This window comes from Ursus arctos, unplaced genomic scaffold (genome assembly GCF_023065955.2).
Source record: "Ursus arctos isolate Adak ecotype North America unplaced genomic scaffold, UrsArc2.0 scaffold_24, whole genome shotgun sequence".
Taxonomy (NCBI): domain Eukaryota; kingdom Metazoa; phylum Chordata; class Mammalia; order Carnivora; family Ursidae; genus Ursus; species Ursus arctos.
This window is the reverse complement of record NW_026622919.1, coordinates 1261778-1281434: the sequence shown is the minus strand read 5'-3', so window position 1 is coordinate 1281434 and position 19657 is coordinate 1261778. Positions and strand designations below refer to the sequence as shown.

The window sequence follows — 19657 nt, the reverse complement described above, 5'->3', positions numbered from 1 at the left end:
AAACCTCAGTGACTTGCTATCTTAACACGCGACCCTGCCTTGCGAGGGCTTGGCGTTACGCATAGCAATGCTATCAGTTCACCCGTTCCCAAGCACCGCCGAGTTCTCATTTCTCGTCAGACCCTGCGGTGGCAGGCACAGACCGCGCTGGCTGGGCGGGCTCCACGTGGGACAACTCCGTGTCCCGATGCAGCGTGGAGCAGCACCCAGGCGGTGGCAGCTAGATGCCCCAGGACCGCGCGGGGACACTCATCACCCTCCAGCTGAAGCAGCCAGACAGCCCCGCAAGGGGCCGGCGAGGCTCGCAGGCCGTGCGCTGGGTGACTACCTGTGACCCGCCTGGAGAGCGTGTAAAGCAGAGATGACGAAAGGTAGTAAAATTTCAACTTTATTTGGCCAATGTGTTCAATTCCAATATCGTGGTAGAAATGGCTGAAGAACGGCCTGCACCTGGTTCGGCTCAAGCAGCCTTGGCCGTTTCCCAGCCTGGAAATGGAGGGTTCTGATTCTGCCTGCTGCAGACCTCAGGCGGCCCTGGAAGTCACAGCACCGGGGAGCCTGGCTCGGGGGAGGAAGGGGAGCTGCCCGGGTCTGTCCTGGGCTCAGCCGGCACCCACCACCCCCTCCAGTCATATGAGGCTCCCCTGTGACAGAGATCCAGGGTCTCCATTTAAGCCAACAACGTGAGACCCATGCTCCGTCACAGCAACACCAATGGGAGGTGAGAGGGACCCGTCCAGCCTGGCCCGGCCCCTCCCCACGCAGAGGACAGGAGTCTCCAAGGAGGCCCGGCCACAGTGAAACAGCCACCCTGACGTCCAGAAATGTCTCAAAATCCCACAAATGGAATTTTTTAAAGTGATAAACCTAATAGGAAGGAGACTTCACCTGCGTGAGATTCCAAGACATTTTAACAAGCACTTTGGACAAAACCATGTACAAAAAAGTACATCACAATTTAAAAAAAACGGCCCAACAAGGTGAGCTGGCCTGGAGAGAAATCCCTTTCCAAAAATTGAAAAGAAGTAAGAGACGGGTCTAAATTTACACATGTGTTAGGATGAAGTGTTGCTTCAGAAAAATTCCCTGCATTTCCGGTCGGTGTTCCCTCCTTCCCGTGAGGGTCCTCGGGCTTCCAGAGGCGGCGATGCTGGGACGCGCTGCCCGTGGGGGTGTCGTGTCTGGGGCGCCCAGGTCTGCGCTCCACCTCACAGCTCATCTCTCACAGCTTTCTGACCGTCCTCCTCCTCCAGGTCAGGCTCTTCCGCTTCTTCCAGATCTTCCAGATCCTGGGGTGGAGGAGGGAGGACACCAAGGAACCCATCAGGAAGGCTGTGCAAGGGGCGTGGTTGGGCCTGTGCCACAGCCCGGCCCCATCACCCACGCCCTGCACCCCAGGACCCAGCTGGCCATTCGGACAGAAGCAGCCCACTTTGGTCTCCAAGAGCAGACGTGACTGGGTGGGAGGGGAGCCCAGGACCCCAGCAGCATGCGCTGACCGACCCCGCCAGCTTCAGGGCACGCTCCCTTGGCAGGCCTGCGGCTGCTTCTGGATCCCCCCCCCCCCAACACCCAGCAGACACTCTGGCCCGAGCACACTTGACGACCCTCTGCTTCGAGCCCCAGCTGCCCAAGCTGACATGGACAGGCCTACGCGGCTGTCCAGAGGGACACCTCAGCCAACTGGCCGGGGACGGGCATGTGACTCCCGGCTAGCAGGGAGCCTTACGGGACAAGTCTAAGGGGCCACGAGCAAACATCAGCATTTTAAGACCCTTCTAAAGGCTCGGTCTGGAGTGTTCCTCAGGGAGAGTGGCTCTGCCTGGCCCGGGTACACACACATGCCCCACCAGCGGTGCCCACCGGCCCCCACTCACGTCATCGTCCCCGGCCCCGTCCTGGCCACCACTCTCCAAGAATTTCTTAAAACCGTCTAATGTCCGCTCCCCATTGTAATCAATGACCTATGGAGAGGGAGAGGGAGGGGGAGGGTCAGGGAGCTGGGAAGCGGCCTTCCCCCCCCGCCCCCCCCCCCCCCCACCAGGCTGGGCCGCACCGTCCTGTCCGCGCTGGCCGGGAAGAACTTCAGTGTGGGGAAGCTGTGCACTTTCACGGCTTCCACCTCGTTGGCCGTCGAGTCCATCTTGGCGATGACGATGTTTTCATGGTCCTTGTACGTCTCTCCCAACTTATCCCAAATGGGAGCCAGCTGTTTGCAGTGCCCACACCACGGGGCATCTGAAAGAGCGCCGTGCTGAGGTGCTGGGCCCGGAGCCACTCTCCGCCCGCCCCCAGCGCGCACGCCCTCATGGGGCGGACAAACTCGGGCAGCTGAGGGGCTTCACTTACAGAATTCCACAAAGACATTCTTTTTCTCGTCAAAGGCAACTTCTTCAAAGTTTTTCCCGACTAGCACCTTGACGGGCTGCTTGTCCCAGTCTTCAGGCAGCTCCTGGCTCATGAGGTGTGGCTGGAGGGCAGGCGGAGCAGGGTCACGGATGCCCGGGGGCCCCACCGGCCCTTGGGGCCCCCAACCCCTGGCTGGGGCACCCGGCTGCCCTCAGACGATTAGAACTGCTCACAGAGCCTTGGGAGAGGGCCGTGCCCGTGAGGTCGGGGCTGCTCTGAGCTCCCGAAGAGGGGGACCAAGAGGGGGCCCCGTCCTCAAGAGTCTACACTCAGGCCAGCCCCACACCAGGACGCGGCCCCCCCCACCTTGATCTTGCCCTCCAGGAAGCGGTGGCAGAACTCCTCGATCTTCTCTGCCGTCAGCTCGTCCGACTCGGGCTTGTACTTGGTCATCTCCTCCTCCAGGGTAATGAGGCGCACGGCGGGGCACTCCTCCTTCTTGAGGCCGAAGAACTCGAGGATACGCTGGTTGTCAGTGTGGTCACTGTCGATGAAGATGAACAGGATCTGGGGGAGGAGAGGCACGGTGAGGCGGGGGCCGAAAGCGGTTTCTGCTCCCCACATTGCCGCGGCCCCTGCAGGACAGTCCCGAGCGCCGGAGGAATCCTGGGGCCGCCCAGCAGCGGGCCCGCGAGCTGCTCACCTTCCCCTTGAAGCGTTCAGCGGCCTTCTTGAAGTTGCTCAGTTTGCCATCGTAGTCAGACACGCTCTTGGGCAGGAACAGCAGGATGTGGGTCTTGATTTCACCTCCGAAGATCTTTGGGGCTGTCTGTGTTATAAGCATAGGTCACTGGGTCTGAGTCATGAACTGAGCCATGAACACAGGATATTCTCTCCGCAGCTATGAGGCCACCGACGCCACACTCCGTATGTGGGGTCCCCGGGGCCGGGACCTCATGACCCTCCAGCACACCCCACCCCCACTCTCAGGGCGCAGGACCCACAGCAGAGCCTCACCTGCTCCGTGAACTCAATGACCAGCGGCAGCTGGTTGTGCTTGATGAAGTCCAGCAACTTGTCCTTGGTGACGTCCCCCTCAAAGTTGTTGCGGCCTTCGTCAAACTGTGGACGCAGAGACAGCCGTGAGCACCCTGGAGCTCCCGCATCCCCAGGCAGCCCCCGGCAGCCCCGGCTTGGCAGTCTGGCAGCCACCTTCCCATCTGGGGGTTTTGAGAGCAACGGGCTGCAGAGAGCAGCACTTTCCGGGCACCAGGCACCAGCGACACCAAGGGGAGAGTGTGGGCCTTTCAGAGCGGCTGCAACGTCCTGCTCCGGCTCAGAACACGCCGTCTCCCGAGCGTGCTGTGCCCTTGGATGGAAGCGGAGTGATGAGGGCCGTCCCCACAGAGGGAGGTCAGCCAGGGCTGCCTCCACCGGGCAGACGCCAGGGACTGGCACAAACCGAACACTCTTACGGCTCAGCTGCCATCATCTGGGAAAAACCAACTTTCACGAGACTGTTACTTGTTATTACAAATAACTGTTATTATTTTAGAGGAACAAGTTTAAGTTGCCTCCTCACCCAACTTGGGGCTGGAACTCAAAACCCGAGGTCAAGAGTCACCCGCTCCACTGACTAGGCCAGCCGGGCACCCCTGGATGAACAAGGTGTTTGAAACATTTCTCAGGGGCCCCTGGGTGGCTCGGCCAATGAAGCGTCTGCCATGATCCCAGGGTCCTGGGATCGAGTCCCGCATCGGGCTCCCCGCTTAGTGGGGAGCCTGCTTCTCCCTCTCCTTCTGCCGCTTGCTCTCTCACACGCGTGCACTCTCTCTAAAAAAAACAAATAAAACATTTGAAAAAAAAATTCCTCAGTTCTAATTTCTGACTCAATAAAAATCAGTAGGTATAACCTGCGCCCCAGGAGCTCCTTGGGACCCCAATCACACGTAGAGTTTGAGGGGTCTCGGGCCCGAAGGTGGGAGGCCGCAGCCTTGGCTCTGGAGGGGGCACAGACCGGCTGGTGCTCTGCCTGAGCCCGCCCAGGTGAGGGTACAGGGGAGCCTGCCGTCATTCCCTCTGACCTGTCAGATCAGACCCAGCGAGGGAAACTAGTCTCCTTTTCTTCCGGGTCGTTTCCTGCTGCGCTTCCCCAGAGGGACTCCTAGAAGAGCAGCTGGCCACTCCCTGCCCCCACCAAGGCTCCGTTAGAACCCGAGCGTCAGCCTGACGACAGTGGCTGCGAAGTTAGACCAGATCGAGGGCTGGACACTGGGAACCCACCCCCCGCCCACAGGCAAAGCTGACACCTGCTTTCTCTCCCCCAAACCTGGGACAGAGGAGAGGGGAAGGGGCGGAGAGGCCAGGAGGCCCGACTCCACCAGGCCTGCTGCTGAGCCCCAGGAGAGGCACACAGGCCACGGCACCCCCCCCACTCCTCCAGAACCACGTCCCCACCCCCATGCTGTGAGCAGTCTGCCCGATTTCACACCGAGACGCCCGAGGAACAGAGCTGCCCCAGGCACCTGCTCGAGACGCAGTCTTTTCGGTAATGGTGCCACATCCCACTATGTTCACCGGCTACTTTAGTGAAAAGCAGACAATCGGCCCTCATTCAGCTAGGGACAGAGGCAGAGGCCAGCTCCATCAGGCCTCAACGACAAACGTCCCCAAAAGGCTCAACGCTGCAGGCCGTGAGGAGAGGCCTAGCCCCACAGCTATTCCTAACCCTCCAGCTTCAAAAAATAAAGAAAAAGCAAACACCGTGACAACAAAGACACAGGTAAGTAGCTCAAACCAAAGGTCCAACTGCCAGTGACCCATGACCCAAGCCTCCAGCGAGTGACAGCTGGCCACTCCTGGGAGCCCACCTGTCCTATCCACTGGGGAGGTACCCAGCTCAGTGAGGCCGACCCTAAGCACCGCGGGCAGACAGGACCCAGCACACTTTGAGGAACTGGGCTGAATAGCCTGGAGGAAGGGGAACAGCAAAGGCTGGGAAAATGAGCCGGACAGTGGAGAAGACGGGAGGCGGCATGGCAGGAACTCGGGAGCTGGACCTGAGCCTCCCTCCTCATCCGTGGTGCGGCCTACAGGACCGCAGCTGTGGCCACCACTGACCTGCATAGCACCAAGTCCCAGGGCTCTGCTGAGCTTCTGCTCAAGGCTGCCCCCCAACCGGCATCAGACCCAAGAGGGTCAGCTGTGCCCAGTGAGCATGGACCAAAGGAAGGAAGCACGTGGTGGTCAGCCCTCCCACCAAGCTCCTGCACGTGGAGCCTCTGCAGACCGTCAAGGACACGTGAGCGCCACGGGTCCTGCGTGGAAACTGGTGCTCTGGGGGCGCCTGGGGGGCTCCGTCTGTGAAGGGTCTGCCTTTGGCTCACGTCATGATTCCAGGGTCCTGGGATCAAGCCCCACGTCAGGCTCCCTGCTCAGCGGGGAGTCTGCTTCTCCCTCTGCCTCTACCTGCTGCTCCCCGTTTGTGCTCTTTCTTTCAAATGAATAAATAAAATCTTAAAAAAAAAAAAAAAAAGAAGGAAAGAAAACTGGTGCCCTAGAGCTTCAGGGTGACGGGGGAGCACTGTGTGGACACAAGAGGGTGTACAAGTCTCGATGGCCTCAGAGAAACTCCTTTCTCTGTCAGCCTCAACCTCAGGACCCAGGACTCTTGCCACCCCCAGAGCCCCCCCCCCCATGCCCCCAGGGGCTCCCACGGGCTCCGCTCATCACACGTGTAACTGGAACTTCCTGGGCCTCCATGCGATGACCACGGGCTAATCTAGCGACGCCGCATCCTTTGCGGAGCACTGTAAGGAGTTCCACCGAGTGAGGAGAGCTGGCGTCCTTTGACGAAGGACGGACCACAGAAACAGCGGAATGGCAAGGACACCACAAGAAAGCCACCCCAAGCCTGGGTGTCCCCGGTCCTCTGGGGCACGGATGGTGCCTGGCAAGGTGCCAGACGCGGCAGTTACTACAGAGCTGACCGTGGCCCGGCTGCCCCACACGTGGGGTGCACACACACAGGGGCCCCAGCCCAGACCTGGTGCCCCTTCTGACCACACGCTATATAGCTCTGCTGGAGCTCTAAACCTGCCCTCTTCCCACAGGGACAAACCAGAACTCCGAGGCCCTATCTCCACCCCCGAGGACATGCCTCCTGCCCTGTCCCCACTCTCCTGGCTTGTTCTCCCTCTCCATTGCCTGTGCCATTGGAATGGTGTGGACACACCACCGGCCAACGCAGGGCAGCTGTGCTCCAAAATCATGGGGGTTCAGCCAGCCCACCTGGCTCTCTACTGGCTAAAACAAAATTCAAGAAACCCCTGTGACCCCATGGTAATGCTGTACATATGAGCCTGGCCACATCCTAGCAACGGCGCAGGCGACTGAAAGGCACGTGGCACAGGACCTGTGCTTGCCACACCGTGGGGGCCGGGCTGGGCCTGCGGTGGGAACACTCGCCCAAGAGGCAACACTCCAGTCTCTGTTTCCGGTGAACAAAAAGGTCGTGGAAACAGGAGTGCAGGTCGCACAGCGGCCACGTACTTACAATCGTGTGCTCAGAACCAGTTAAAGTGGCAAACTTCGCTCTATGTATGTTGCACCAGTTTCTTTGAGAACAGCTAACCCTGCAGAGTGGCTGTGCTCTCATGAGACACAGCCCTGGAGCTGGCACACTAGCCGGAACAAAGGGCCCACAGCGCAAAGTCTGAAGGCCACCATCCAAGTGGCTCCTGCAGTCTGACGTTGCAAAACGGGCCCTCGATAAGTCCAGCTGGCGGCCCAGCGCCGCCCGGGCAAGGTCCTCAAGCGCTGGGAGCAATAAGGAAAGCAGCCCCCCGCCACAGCATCTCAGCACCCGGGGCGGGGCCGCAGGAGGGCCACTCACCTTCTTGAAGAGCACAACCCCGTCCTTGTCCAGCTGGTATTTGGAGAACACATCACTGTTGGATGTGATCCCAAAAGGTATGTCATCGATGGCCTCTGCTGCCAGCAAGAACTGCTTGGCAAAGTCCGACTCCACGTCCTACAGTGGAAAAGAAGCAGAGGTGGCGAGGCGCCCTGACCCCGAGGATCCCTGCCTGGTCAGCAGGACAGACCACGGTGCCCAGGACACGGGGAACCCTCCGACAACGATGGGGGGCGGGGGGAAGAAGGCCCCGAGATGAAGTTCCAAAGCCTCTACCTTGAAGAAGCCAATGACGGTCACCTCGCTGGACTCCAGCAAGGCCTCCGCGGCGGCCCCGTCGGGCAGTGTGGTGGCAGCAGGGCCCGTGCGCTTCTTCAGCCAGTTCACGATGTCCTCGGCTTCTCTGCCAGCTGCGCCCAAACACATGCAGGTTCCTCTGAAAACCAGCACCGCCCCCCCCGGCCGCTCTCCGAGCTCTCTGCCAAATCCAGAGCGGGATATTCTCTTTCCACATGAGAGCCACCTTGTCCACACACCTGTGCAAATCTTAAGAGCCAAAAAGGCTTTTCTGTGCACGTGAGAAGCTGCAGTGTAGCTGAGAGCAAGGAAAAGGCAGTGGCTACCTCTGGGCAATGGGGTCACAATTCATTTTCCTTGTCTGGTCCCTCTGCATTCTCTGAATTTCCCTGACGTTTAAACTCATTAAACACACACACACACTTTCCCCCAATGGCTTCACTCTAGGATCGTCTTAAAGATGTGGTAGAATTTTTAAAAAAAGAAAAGAAAAAAGTCTGGCTAGTAGGTCAGCTGAACACCAGCTTTCCCTGTGAAAACAGGCTGAGCTCCAGCTGGCCTCGAGCATCCAGGCCGCTCAGGTGTCCCTGAGCCCAGCGCACATGCCTCCCGGACTAGCAGGGGAGAGTGAAGGTGCACCTGCGTGCCACCCAGGGCAGACAGAGTGAAAGGCTAGAAGCCTGCTCTTCCTGAGACTGAGGCCAATCACTTTTTCCCCTCAGTTTGGCCGCCTGGTCCAACGTGAGAAAGGCTGGGGAAGCTCACACTTAAAAGGATTCTCCGAAGTGGCAGCTCAAAGCTGAGTCATCAGTTACAGGTGGAATTAGGAGTAGCTATCTCATTCGCCAAAGCTACGTGTCAGTGATGGGATCATGGGACCTGTGAGATTCCTGTTGCACAAGTGAACACAAGTGAACGTGGGAACAATAAAGCAGCAGCCTAGGAAGGAGACCAGAGTCAATGGCATCAGGATTAACTAGGCTGCTCCAGAGGACTCTGAGAGCCGCAGAACCAGTTCTATAGACGAAAGTCTCTTGTCTCGTCAGTACCTACCATGCCACAGAGGGGCCCAGCCCCCAGGAGGCGGCCACACGGGCTCCTGCCACACAGAGCCAGGCTTGCATCCGAGCTCCGCTGTGACAGGTGAGTGACGCCAGCCTGTCACTTGGCGGCACTCGGCTTGGCAGCCGGCACACCTGAATGAACTATCACTACACTTGTTGCTCCACGTGGTCCTAAGGGCCCCAGCCTTCCTCTCCTCACTGGTCCATTTTAGGACGAGCCTCAGCTTGCTACCCCTGATGGCTGTCCCTCTCCACCCGAGAGATTCTGCAGGGATGGAGAAGACTCCTCACAAGAGCCTGAGAGGCTGAACTGGACTGAGAACGGGGTTCCCCTCCCTGCCCTTCAGGTACGTTCCACGGCCTGCAGGCAGTTAAGGGCAGTGTGGCAGGCACACCTGTGTACTCCCTGGGAGCAGCTGTGTCTCCGTTCTTGAAGAACTTGATCGTAGGGTAGCCACGGACACCGTACTGCTGGGCTAGGTCAGACTCTTCCGTGGCATCGACCTTTGCCAGCCTGATCTCCGAACCCTCCGCCTTCAGTTTCCCAGCGGCTTTGGCGTACTCGGGGGCCAGAGCCTTGCAGTGGCCACACCAAGGGGCATCTGAAAAAGAAAGTGGGGTGCTAGAAAGCAGCACTGACCAAGTTCCACCGCTTCCCTTGCCTTCTCCTCCGTACTTCCTTCCATAAAAACCTTATCTACTCACCAAGATAACCCCCCCCCCGTGAACACACACGGCTGAGCTATCGCTGATAGCTCGACGCTCTTGGGCAATATCGGGACAGAGGCCACGAACGACAAGCCCACACCAAACCCCTGCTGCCCTGTCACAGTCAGCACAGGACAAACTCTAACGAAGGGTACTTTCCTATCACCTGCAGGCAGCAAGGGCAGTCGTGTCCCTGGGACTGCCCTCTGGGAACGCCAGGACACCTGGACTCGTGGCAACACCGGGCGTGAGTGCGCGAGCCGCAGCTGTGCACACCTGCCGAGACTCCTGTTTAGCAGCGGCTCCCCACACCGGAGCAGAGCTGCCTCTCAGCTAAGGTCAGCAGCCGCGCCAGGCTCCAGATTTCCGTCCCCAGACTGGGCGTCAACACTTACAAAGGTTCTGGATGCTGGGTGACAACACGGCGGAAGGCAGCGCGGGCAGGAGCCCGGCGCTCTGGGGGTGGGTCGCAGAGGGCAGTCCGGGGGCTGCACCCCGTGTGCCCCTTTGTATTTGTGGCGGTTAACACGGGTCCACCCCGTTCTCCCTAACAGAGGGACCCTGCCATGCGGACATCAGGCACAAAGGCACGAGCTGGCCGTGGGCCTGCGGTCACCCCCAGGGTCCGGCTCGGGCAGGAGGGGCGCTCCCGGGACGCTGACAGCAGCTCCGTGGGCTGCCTCGGCCCCGCGGAGGAGCCTCCCCAGAGGCGGCGGTCCGTGCATCCGAGGGTGGGGTGGGGGTCCCGGAATGCCGGCAGCCCTGGAGCCCCCCAGTTCCCCGGCGCCGCGGCCCCTGCATCCCCCCGTCCCAGTCCCCGCCCCGCGGCGGCCAGGCCCGGGCGGCGGCACTCACAGAACTCCACCAGCAGGTACTTGTGGGCCGCCAGCGCCTCCTCGAAGTTGCCCTTGTGGAGCACCAGGACGTGGTCCTCCTCCTCCGGGGCGGCGGCGCCCGCGCGCGTCAACGCGGCCAGGGCCAGGCAGAGCAGAGCGCGGCGCAGCATGTCGGCAGCGGGCGCGGCGCTTCGGTTGGCGCCGCCGGGACAGCGAGGCCACGAGAACGCGCGCCGGCCGCCCCGCCCCTATAAGCCCGGCCGCCGCCGAGCGCGCGCCCGCCCGCGCCCGCGCCCGATTGGCTGGCGGACTCCAAGGCCCGCCTTCAAAGTTCTCTGATTGGCCAACTGCGCTGGCCCCCGACCCCGGATTCGGAATCGCTGTGGAGGCTGCCCTCTCCCTCGCCCAGGATTGGCCGAAGAGCTCGCGCTCGCACTCGTCCCGGGCTTCTCATTGGCTTCCGCTGGAGAACTTTCTCTTCCTCGACTTGTGACTGGTGGCTTTCTCCTACACCTTCTGCGGGTCTGGAATGGCTGCTGCCTTTGGAGGCCCGGGCTCTGAGGCTCCTGATTGGCCAGGAGATGCGCGCACCCCCGCGCGATCCTTCGTCGAACGTGGCAGTGGGGCGGAGTTCCCAGGTGGGGGCGGAGCTGCGCCTGCGCCTCTGAAACCCCTCGTGTTGCATTCTGATTGGACGGCTTGTCTGTAACTGACACCGCCCCCCCAGCTCTGCGAGCCGGAAGTTGGGCTAACGCAACTTCCGGTGCGCGTGAGGTTCGGGTGGTACCTGCCGAGGACCGTGGTTGGGGAAGCGGACGGTGGCATGCGGGGCTCGGCCTGCGGGCGTGGGCCCGGCGGCTTCAGCGGCGGCGGGTCGGGGCGCCTGGGAGGCGCATGGGTGGTGCGGGGAAGACCAAGGCCAAACGTGCTGGGTCCGGAAGGCGGGCAAGAAACCCTCCCGGAGCGGGCGCAGGAAGAGGGGGAAGTTGGGCCGTTCCACCTGCGGGTCCGGAAACGGGGAAGCGGCCCTGAGGCCTCGGAGCAGGCGGCCGGAGCACCGCTCGGCGTCCGGCCGGTGGAAGGCTCCGGGGGGCGACGCGGGGCCCTGCAGGTCCCGCTCCGCTGTCCCCGCCGGCTGCCGACCCCTCGCCGCAGGCTGATGGCCCCCGCGCGCTACCCCCGAGGCTGCTGAGCACGGGCCGGGACTTACTGAGTACCGGAATTCCTGTGATTTTTTTTATATTGATACGTTGCATTGATGTTTGAATGCATTGGGTTAAATGAAAGTGGTCAATTTTAGCCGGTTGTTTTTTTTTAACTAGCTTCTAGGAAATTTAAAATAACGGTGTGGCTTACATTTTATTTTTGTTGGCACTGCTCTAGACCGATCAGCTTGTCCCTTTCCCTGACTGCTCAAAGCCTCTGCCACCACCTCCGCCTTCTCCTGGCTGCCCTCCCCACCCCCACTCCTTGAACACTCCGTTTTTCTCCAGAAAACCTTCCTCTTTCTTTGTATTCACTTCCTTTGTTACGAAAGTCCACCACCACTAGTTTTAAGACTCATCATCAATTTAATAACTTGGCAGGAAGGAAAGAAACACGCCCACATTAAATGTACACGTTGGCTGTAATAACATCCTCATTTCAGAAATGGTACATTAAAAAAAATGCTTTCATACTTTTGAGAGTTTGCATTTGTTGCTACGTTGTTTTGAGGGCATGTTTTCTCATCTCCTACGTGGGGCTCCCTCATATAGAATATGAATTCCTGAAGGTCAAGCTGAGGTTCTCCGTGTCCTTTCCCCTGTGCCAGTAGAGCAGGGGTCAGCAGAGGTGGTTGTATCTGTTGTGATCTCTTGTCTTCCAGGAGCTGGGACTTCCGGCACAGAAAGGCTATGAACATGTGTCTGGCAGGTGCCGGCCTCCAGCCCCACTTCTGTGGGGTCCTGGCCTGCAGGGTCAGTTAATGAATGGCAGCTCTTCGTGACTAATAATTGGAAACGAAGTCCCCTCTGCTCTCTGGGGTGGATGGTAGTTGCTGCTGCCCTGTCTCCCCCAACGATTTTGGGGTTGCCGTGACCCTTATTTTACAGACCACAATTGGGGGCCTGATAGAAGGGATATTTGCATCTTGTCGAGATTTCGGAGGTGCTCGTGAGACCAGTGTTTAGGTGCCTGCATATCGGGGCTTGAGTGTTTGCTGCTGCTGGGGATAGAGTGAAAAGATTGAAGACAGCGTGACGTTGCTTACTTCGTGGTGGTCCGGAGCAGCGTCACCCCAGAGCATACAGTCTTGACAAAAGATGAGAACTTTGGGAGCCAGGGGAGAACCAACCAGACAAGGATCCAGTTGCGTCTCTGAGTGAGCCTTACTCTCTTGAGTCTGTGCCTCCGTGGCTGCAGCTGACGCACCTTGATGGAGGTGATGACGGTGTGGCCCGGGCGGCCACAGCCAAGTCACGTTCTGTGAAAAGCAGGGCCCAAGCAAGGCTCTGAACGGGGCACAGCTGCACCGATGTGCCTTCGCAAGGTGTCTGCTCGCCTTGAATTGCCTCATGTACCAACCTGCGCAGGAGCAGCAAAGCGGGGTTCTCAGTTGGAAGAAGGCCTGGTTTGGGGAAGGTCTGCGATCCCCGGTTTCTGTGGGGTTGGTCCCAGAACACAGGCTGGTTCACTGAACACCTCTGCCGGCCTCAGCTTTGAGGGGAGGGTATCTGCGTCCTTCCTGAGACCCGATCACATACCTTCCAAAAGCAGCTCCAGAGAGAGGCCATGGGGCTGTGTTCACCTTGTACCCTGGGTCATGAGCTGGAATGTGCCCGTGGAGGTCAGCGCCCGCCTGCCCCTGTGGCCTTGGCTCTGACATCTCAGGACCAGCAGCACTGGTTCTCGACACCCTCCAGGCATCTCTCATTTTCTGAGAAGGTGCCTGTTAAATCTCATGTAAACTACCGAGTGATAAGATGTTTTGATAAATACTGTTCTCAAAAATAGAGTTCTCGGGGCGCCTGGGTAGCTCAGTCAGTGAACCATCTGCCGTATGATCCCAGGGGTCCCACCTCGGGCTCCTTGCTCAGCAGGGAGTCTGCTGCTCCCTCTCCCTCTGCCTCTGCTCCCCCTGCTCGCGCTGGCACGCGTTCTCTCAAATAGGTAAATCTTTTTTTGTTTAAATGAGTTCTCAGAATAAAACTCCTTTCCAATCTGTGATGGGGTAGGAGGTGTTGAGGGAGTCAACAGCAGGCTCATGGACCCCCAGGAAGTGCTCTCTGGGCCACTGAAGGACAGCTCCTGACTGTAGGGTCCCACTGCCAGGCAGGGCCACACAGCCCTGCACACGTGCATGCTGGGACACAATGGGGAGCATGGTCCCCGGGGGGGGGGGTGGAAGGGGGTCCTGATTATGGGGTGGGACAGTGCCGGCCATGAAGACTATTATAAGTCACAGTAATTGGTGGTTAATCAGTCACATCAGAGGTCCTGTGGCGTCCACTGGCACCTCCTCAGTGGGAAAAGGGCCATCTGGGAGTAGATGAGGAGGGGGCAGCTTGGGGGTTCCTGGGGGACATGGACAGAGGACAGGATGGAAGGGGACCACAGTCACAGCCCCCAGACTGTACAGACAAGTTCAGGGTGAACTAAGAGGATCAGGTTAGACTTGGGACCCAAGAGACACGTCCAGCAAGTTCTGCAGGCACTGCCCTTGTGGCCCTTCTCCCAGGGAGGGGCCAGAGCAAAGTCCTGGCTCTTGGCAGGGTGCCCCGTACAGCTCGGCACTTAGGGTCCGAGTTCATGTGTGTAACTAAAGCTGGGAAAATCCATGGCCTGACAGAGCCTCAGAAGGCCCTGGCCCACTGAACTGTTGACAGCAGTTACCCTGGGTTTAGATTTTCACTGGACCTTTAAGGAAGTGTCGTGGGAGAGGTGTGGCAGTGGCTGGCCCCAGAGCTGCCTTGGGCCCGCTGAGCTGGGAGCCACTCCCTGGTGATACCTCTGGGGACAGCGGTGAGTTTCAGAGGCGGCTGCGTCCGAGTTCAGTGGGAGAGGCACCCAGACTCAGAGCCTGGAACGGTGCAGCCCCACTGCCTCTTCCTGCCCGAGCCCATCCCACCTGACTTGGGGCAGCCCCCCTCTTTGCCCCTGTGGCATGTGGAATCAAGAACCAGGACCTCCGCTGCGTCCTGTTGTCTGGGCAGGACGTGCCACTTCATCTTGTCGTCCAGCAGGGGGCCCTGGTGAGCGGGGACCGAGGCAGTGGCCAGCCCTGTGGGAGCCGTCCTGGCACAGGCTGCGGTCGCTGGTCCACCTTGGCCCCAGCCAGCGATAAGCTGCTGGCAGGGCACACCCTGGTGAGCACTGGAAGGAGGGGCAGGCTCCCAAAGGTGTGGCCAGCGGAGCCTCGAAGAGGGCAGCTACCCATCCCCACGAAGGGCAGCACAAAACCACTTTTCTAACCCACTCAGAACACAGAAAGAGAAGTTTCACAACGGGTGTCAGGCCAGATGAGAGGGTTTCTGGGGCTTACGTTACCCATCTCCCCTTTTACCACCCTGGGGCTGGGGAGGGGGCACTGTAGTTGCCAGATGCCCTGGGGTGGTGAGCAGTGTCACCCTTCCCCCCGCCCCTCCCCCAAGGTCCTATAGAGGCCGTGCTGGTCAATGGGACTCCCCCTGCTGCTCTTTTGCACCTCCAAGCAGTGAGGTCCCCCAGTCTCCTCCCATCTACCCCACTTCACCCATCCCACCTTTGGACCCAATCCCATCAGGGCCTCCAGGGCACTGCAGGGCCCTGCCGCCTGCAGCACTGACTTCCGGTGCACCCTCCCACCCCCACTGCAGGGCTGCCCAGGCACACCACGTGGGGACCCTCTCATCCCACTCCCTTCATGGACTGCTTCTGGCACAGGGCTGTCTTCAATGAGGTTCCCCTTCTTCAGGGTTGGGGCATCTCCTCCGTGGAGCCTGTGCTCCAGACCCCCAGAAAGACCTGTGCACCCCCCAACACACTGGCCAAGAACCTTGGGCGATCTGGGGAGACTCCAGGCCTACACCCAGTGAAGCACTGGCCAGATGAAACTGGTATGAAAGCCTTCAATTCGTTCTCCTTCCACGGCCACAGGCGCGGTGACTAAGCCTGGGGAAGCCCCAGCACCACCCTAGGCATCCCAGCTGCCCCTCCCTTCCCGAGACAAGCAGCAGACACCCTGGCTCCTTTGGGGCAGTTTATTTCCCGGTCAGAAAAGGAGAAGCAGGGTCAGGCTCCTGAACATTCTAGGCCCGGGGCCTAACAGGGGAGGCAGGGAGGGGAGGCACAGGGGAGGGCTCCGACTGTGCGCACTTGGTCCCACAGTTGTCCTGGCTGGGTCCGGGGAGGGCCTGCCGGGGATGGTGGCACCGAGCCTGGGGGCAGAGGTGGCAGGCCAGGGGGCCCAGAGGACGGCACATATGGAGGCAATAAATACTGACAGGCCAGGCACACAACTCCAGGCCGGCAGGCCCAGTGGGACAAGTAAGGCTCAGCCGCTGGCTTTGTCCGCCGAGGGTTGTCTGCTGGGGCCGTGGGCTCTGGCACTGCCCACTGGGACGAAGAAGGCAGAGGCGTGAGGACACCTGGCCTCCCAGATGGGAACGGAGGCGAGTTCAGTTTTGGCAATTTGGCTTTCCCCCAGCCCCGGGAGCCGTCCCCGCAGCCCTGGCCAGGGGAGGGGGCTGGCTAGGCCCTGGCGGGCAGGGGAGCAGCAGCAGCACATCCCACACACCTCCCCGGGCCACAGGGACTGCGGATGGGGCAGGGACTGGGGGAGACCACATGCTCATGCAGACATGGGGGGGTTAGAGGTTAGTGACGGCCCCCACAGCACACGTTCCACATGTTAAGGCATCATGGTTAGACAGTTACTGACAGCGATGAATGAACTGACCGGGGACAGGTGAAAGCAGGAGGGTGGCTGGCCCCCAAGAGGCCTCAAATCATGCACCCCACCCCACCCCCACCCCCACCCCGGAAGAAGAGAAAGAACAGGATTTGGGGCAACCGCAAAGGCCCGCAGGGACCTGAGTACCCCATGAGATTCCCTTAGAAAACCCAGGGCCTCAGGATGGGTTAGGATGGGTGGGGGAACCCGAAGGGGTACGGAAGGGGAGGTGGAGGCCTGGCCTGGAGGCTCCCTCCCCCCTCTACCCCCCCAGCACAGGCAGAAGCAGCAAGGCGAGACCACCGAGGAGGCTGGGGCCTGCGGGGCGGGGCCAGGAGGGATGGGTAGGGTCGGCCAGGGGGGCAGACCCGTCAGCACTTTGGTAAGGGGTTGGGATGGGGCGGGGGTGGTAGGGGTGGGGCACGTCAGACAGGTCCGTCTGTCTGTCCGAAGGCCTGCCCGCCTCCCGGGCCAGGGCTCAGTCCTTCCATTCCTTTTTGATGGTAAGGTTCCACTCCCAGGACAGGTGGTCAGTCTTGTCGTCGTCTGTGAACCGGGACTTGATGTTGTAGCTGCCACGAGCCAACATACCCTTGGGCGCCTCCTCCGTGGGGGTCAGAAACTCGTACTCCTCTGCCCGAGGCCCGTAGCTGCCCACCATGTAGTCGGTCTTGTCAACTGTGCAGGAGATGCGCCGGTCACTGGTGCCGCCTGACCCCACCCAGGGCCGAGGGCACACACTGCCTTCTTCCTCTCCCTCCCGATCCCAGAGCCCTTGGGCAGCCACCCCCACCCTGCCCCTTCCCGCAGCCAGCCAGGGGGCGGCCACCCCATCGTAGGGGCAGGGGCCAAGCGCCAACCCCCCCCCACTCACTCTTGACGCCTTTCCGGTACGTGTGCTGAATATACTTCATGCCGGACACAATCTCCCGGTTCACCTGCAGGGAGGGAACCCAGGCAGAGCTCAGTGGGGGCTCTCCAGGACCAAGGCCTCCCGGCACCTCCCACGGCCTCTGCCTTACTCGGAAAGAGATTTTTATCCGGTACTCCACACCCTCCTTCAGCACAAAGGACTGCTTCTTGAAGCTCTCCAGGTCACCTGCACCCAAGAAAAAGATTGTACTAAAAGGCTCAGCTCCAGGAAGCTGCTCACCTCAGCATCTCCCATCTGCAGCTGCACGGCACTCCTTCTGCTCCCACCCTGACCCACACAGCCCCAGGCAGCCCCACCCAGGATCCAGGCCACTCCACAGTCAGAGCCTGCAGACTTTCTGGTTGCACTTCTCGCGCCCCCCACAAGAGGGCACCCGCATCCTTAGAAACTATTTTCCCAGCAGAAACAGCAGGGTGCCAGCAGGCAAGGACCTCAGTGATGCCACTCACCTGTCAGGTCCAGCTCCAGGGGGCCCGGGGCCGTGCTACACACCAGGGTCAGGCGGGTCACAACAACATTGGGGACGTTGGGGTCTGCAGAGTGAGAGCAGGTTAGAGCTCTACCCCACCCCTGACATGCCGTTGGGGAGGGGGGAACTGGCAGCAGAAACCCAGAAGTGACAGGTGTCCCTCTTGGTGCTGCCTCAGCCCACTTACCAGCAGACACAGTTACACGGCCCAACAGGGCCTCCTTGTACTTGCGCAGACTCTCATCATCCTTGTCCAGCTCCTGGATCTCCTGGATGCTCTTCTGGGCGGGGGGCTTATAGTTGACGGAGTGTTCATCCTCCTCGTTCTCGGCCGCGATCTGTGCCAGCTGCTCAGCTGTGGGCTCCTGCTCAGCCATGCTCGCCTCTACCTGGGTCTGGCACACCTGTGTGCAAGGGTAGGGCTGTGGCAGCCTGAAGGGAAGCACAGTGTCTCCCCCTCCTGCCCCTCAGCAAGCCCCACCACCAGCACACGTATGCTGTAGTGACAGACCCCTGCAGGTAACCGGGCCCCATGTTTGGGCCCAAGCGGATGTACGCCTTTTGGAGGAAAGCAACTGCAGACAGAGCTTTGGAAAGTCCCAAACACAGACTCCTGAAGCCCTGCCCACCTTGGGGACCTGCTGGAAGTCTGGGTAGAGCATCCAGAACTAAGCAGGACGTGCAACCTGCTCTCCAGAAGGACCAAGCATACATCTCCCACACCTGGGGGAGGAGACAGCACCCCCAGTCCCAACTGACAGGGCGGGGTCACCTCTAAAATCCTGCTATTCTTTTGAAGATGCCCAGACCCTCTCCCCAAGGAACACCTCCTCCTGGGTCTCCCTGACCACACATACTCGTTGGACTCTGTCCTAACAGTGAAGCAAGGCCCCATCCTGCAAACGCAGGGTTCTCATGGAGCTCAGGTGACCGGGCCAGCTTAAGTCCCACAGGTGGGCACCAGACAGGCAGGAGGAACCCTAACCATCCACCAACCTTCTTTCCAATTTTAAGAGTATGGGACCTAGAATTTGGTAACTGCTGCAATGCCTACATGGTCTCAGGACCCTCTTCCTGGATCCTGGCCCAGAATAGCTTGGGACAGCGCTGTGGGAGCAAGGAGCAGTGCAGGGGGCAGCCCACTGGGCTCCCTACGGTTAAGGATCCCCATCGCACCGCTAGAATCGCTGAGGAATAGCTGAAGCCCACTCAGGTCCTTGGGCGGCGAGAGAAGTGGGCAAGAGCCCAGTCCACGCTAGACCTCAGCTTGCCCGGGAAAGATAACCAACGCCTGTCCCCTCGGGACCGGGCTGGCAGTCTGGAGCTCTCCGAGCACCAGACCTCACAAAGGGCCGCCGGGAACCCCGAGTCCGTCGGCCAGTCGGCCGCCACAGGTGGGGTGGGGCCCGCCCGCTTTTCCAGGCCTCCCGGCCGCTTCCTCTGGAATTCCTCTAGAAGGCTCACGCCCTGACGCCACCCAAGTGCGGCCGCAGGCGACAGGCTCCTCCGAGCGCGATGGCCGCGGCCCACACTTCCTTCCGCAGGGCTCCGCAATCTGGGCGGGCGGGCGCGCCGCGCGGGTGGGGTGCTCGGGGACTACGCCGCTCGGGCCGGGCGCCGCGCCCGCCATCCCCGGGGAGGGGGCGCCAGGCCTGAGTCCGGCCAGCGCGCATCGGCGAGGGCGGGGGCGCCGCGGGACACGGGCGGCGGCCCCTGAGGAGGCCCGCGCCCACCCCCTGCGAGCGGCGCGAACAAAGACGCGGAGCCCCCAGCCCTGCGGCGCCCCCCTCCCCGGCCCCGCCCCGCCCTACCCCACCCTGCCCGTCGTCGCCGCCGCCGCCGCCGCTCACCGGAGGCTCGACCGCGCCGCTCTCGCGCTCCCTCCCGCACGGAATGACGAACGTCGCAGCCCCGCCCGCGCGCGCCCGGCCTGCCACTTCCGGGGTCACGCGACTTCCGCTCGCGCCGGGCGGGAGGCGGAGGGCGCATGCGCGCGCGCGGGCTGCCGGGAGCGCGCCGCCACCATCTTGTGGAGCCGGCCTCGTGGGCGCGTCCCGTGAGGTCGGGGCCGGGTTGGGGTTTTGCGCGCTTTGCTGCCGGTGTTTTCTGGTCCCGGGCGTCCTCGGGGTTCGGTTGCCAGCCGAGGGCACAAGGCAGTGTCACGGCTTCGAGTG

General features: G+C 60.9%; 2 protein-coding genes across 2 annotated transcripts; both read right to left on the bottom strand.

Annotated features, from left to right (window-relative positions):
• Positions 1-375: 375 nt before the first annotated feature.
• P4HB (prolyl 4-hydroxylase subunit beta) lies at positions 376-10444 on the bottom strand. Its single transcript, XM_026483880.4, has 11 exons — positions 10189-10444; positions 9021-9227; positions 7541-7674; positions 7244-7381; positions 3367-3471; positions 3053-3178; positions 2716-2916; positions 2350-2470; positions 2057-2238; positions 1878-1964; positions 376-1289 (listed from the first exon to the last, which is right to left on the bottom strand). The coding sequence occupies exons 1-11, from the start codon at positions 10337-10339 to the stop codon at positions 1209-1211; spliced, it is 1533 nt and encodes a 510-aa protein (XP_026339665.1). The 5' UTR covers positions 10340-10444; the 3' UTR covers positions 376-1208.
• A 4930-nt stretch (positions 10445-15374) lies between these two features.
• Positions 15375-19449, bottom strand: ARHGDIA (Rho GDP dissociation inhibitor alpha). Its single transcript, XM_026483879.4, has 6 exons — positions 19334-19449; positions 17671-17887; positions 17464-17547; positions 17103-17179; positions 16955-17018; positions 15375-16758 (listed from the first exon to the last, which is right to left on the bottom strand). Exons 2-6 carry the CDS (start codon positions 17858-17860, stop codon positions 16559-16561), a joined length of 615 nt encoding a protein of 204 aa, XP_026339664.1. The 5' UTR covers positions 17861-17887; positions 19334-19449; the 3' UTR covers positions 15375-16558.
• Between the last annotated feature and the right edge of the window lie 208 nt (positions 19450-19657).

What these genes read in the sequence shown, in the direction of transcription:
- P4HB (XM_026483880.4), bottom strand. Translation starts at nt 10,339, where the DNA reads ATGCTGCGCCGCGCTCTGCTCTGCCTGGCCCTGGCCGCGTTGACGCGC. An exon ending in TGCTCCCAGGGAGTACACAG is followed by an intron (nt 7,675 to 9,020) that starts GTGTGCCTGCCA and finishes GTTTGGGCGCAG; the next exon opens with CTGGCAGAGAAGCCGAGGAC. An exon ending in CTGAACGCTTCAAGGGGAAG is followed by an intron (nt 2,917 to 3,052) that starts GTGAGCAGCTCG and finishes CTCCTCCCCCAG; the next exon opens with ATCCTGTTCATCTTCATCGA.
- ARHGDIA (XM_026483879.4), bottom strand. Translation starts at nt 17,860, where the DNA reads ATGGCTGAGCAGGAGCCCACAGCTGAGCAGCTGGCACAGATCGCGGCC. An exon ending in CCGTGTAACTGTGTCTGCTG is followed by an intron (nt 17,548 to 17,670) that starts GTAAGTGGGCTG and finishes CTCACTCTGCAG; the next exon opens with ACCCCAACGTCCCCAATGTT. An exon ending in GTACCGGAAAGGCGTCAAGA is followed by an intron (nt 16,759 to 16,954) that starts GTGAGTGGGGGG and finishes TCTCCTGCACAG; the next exon opens with TTGACAAGACCGACTACATG.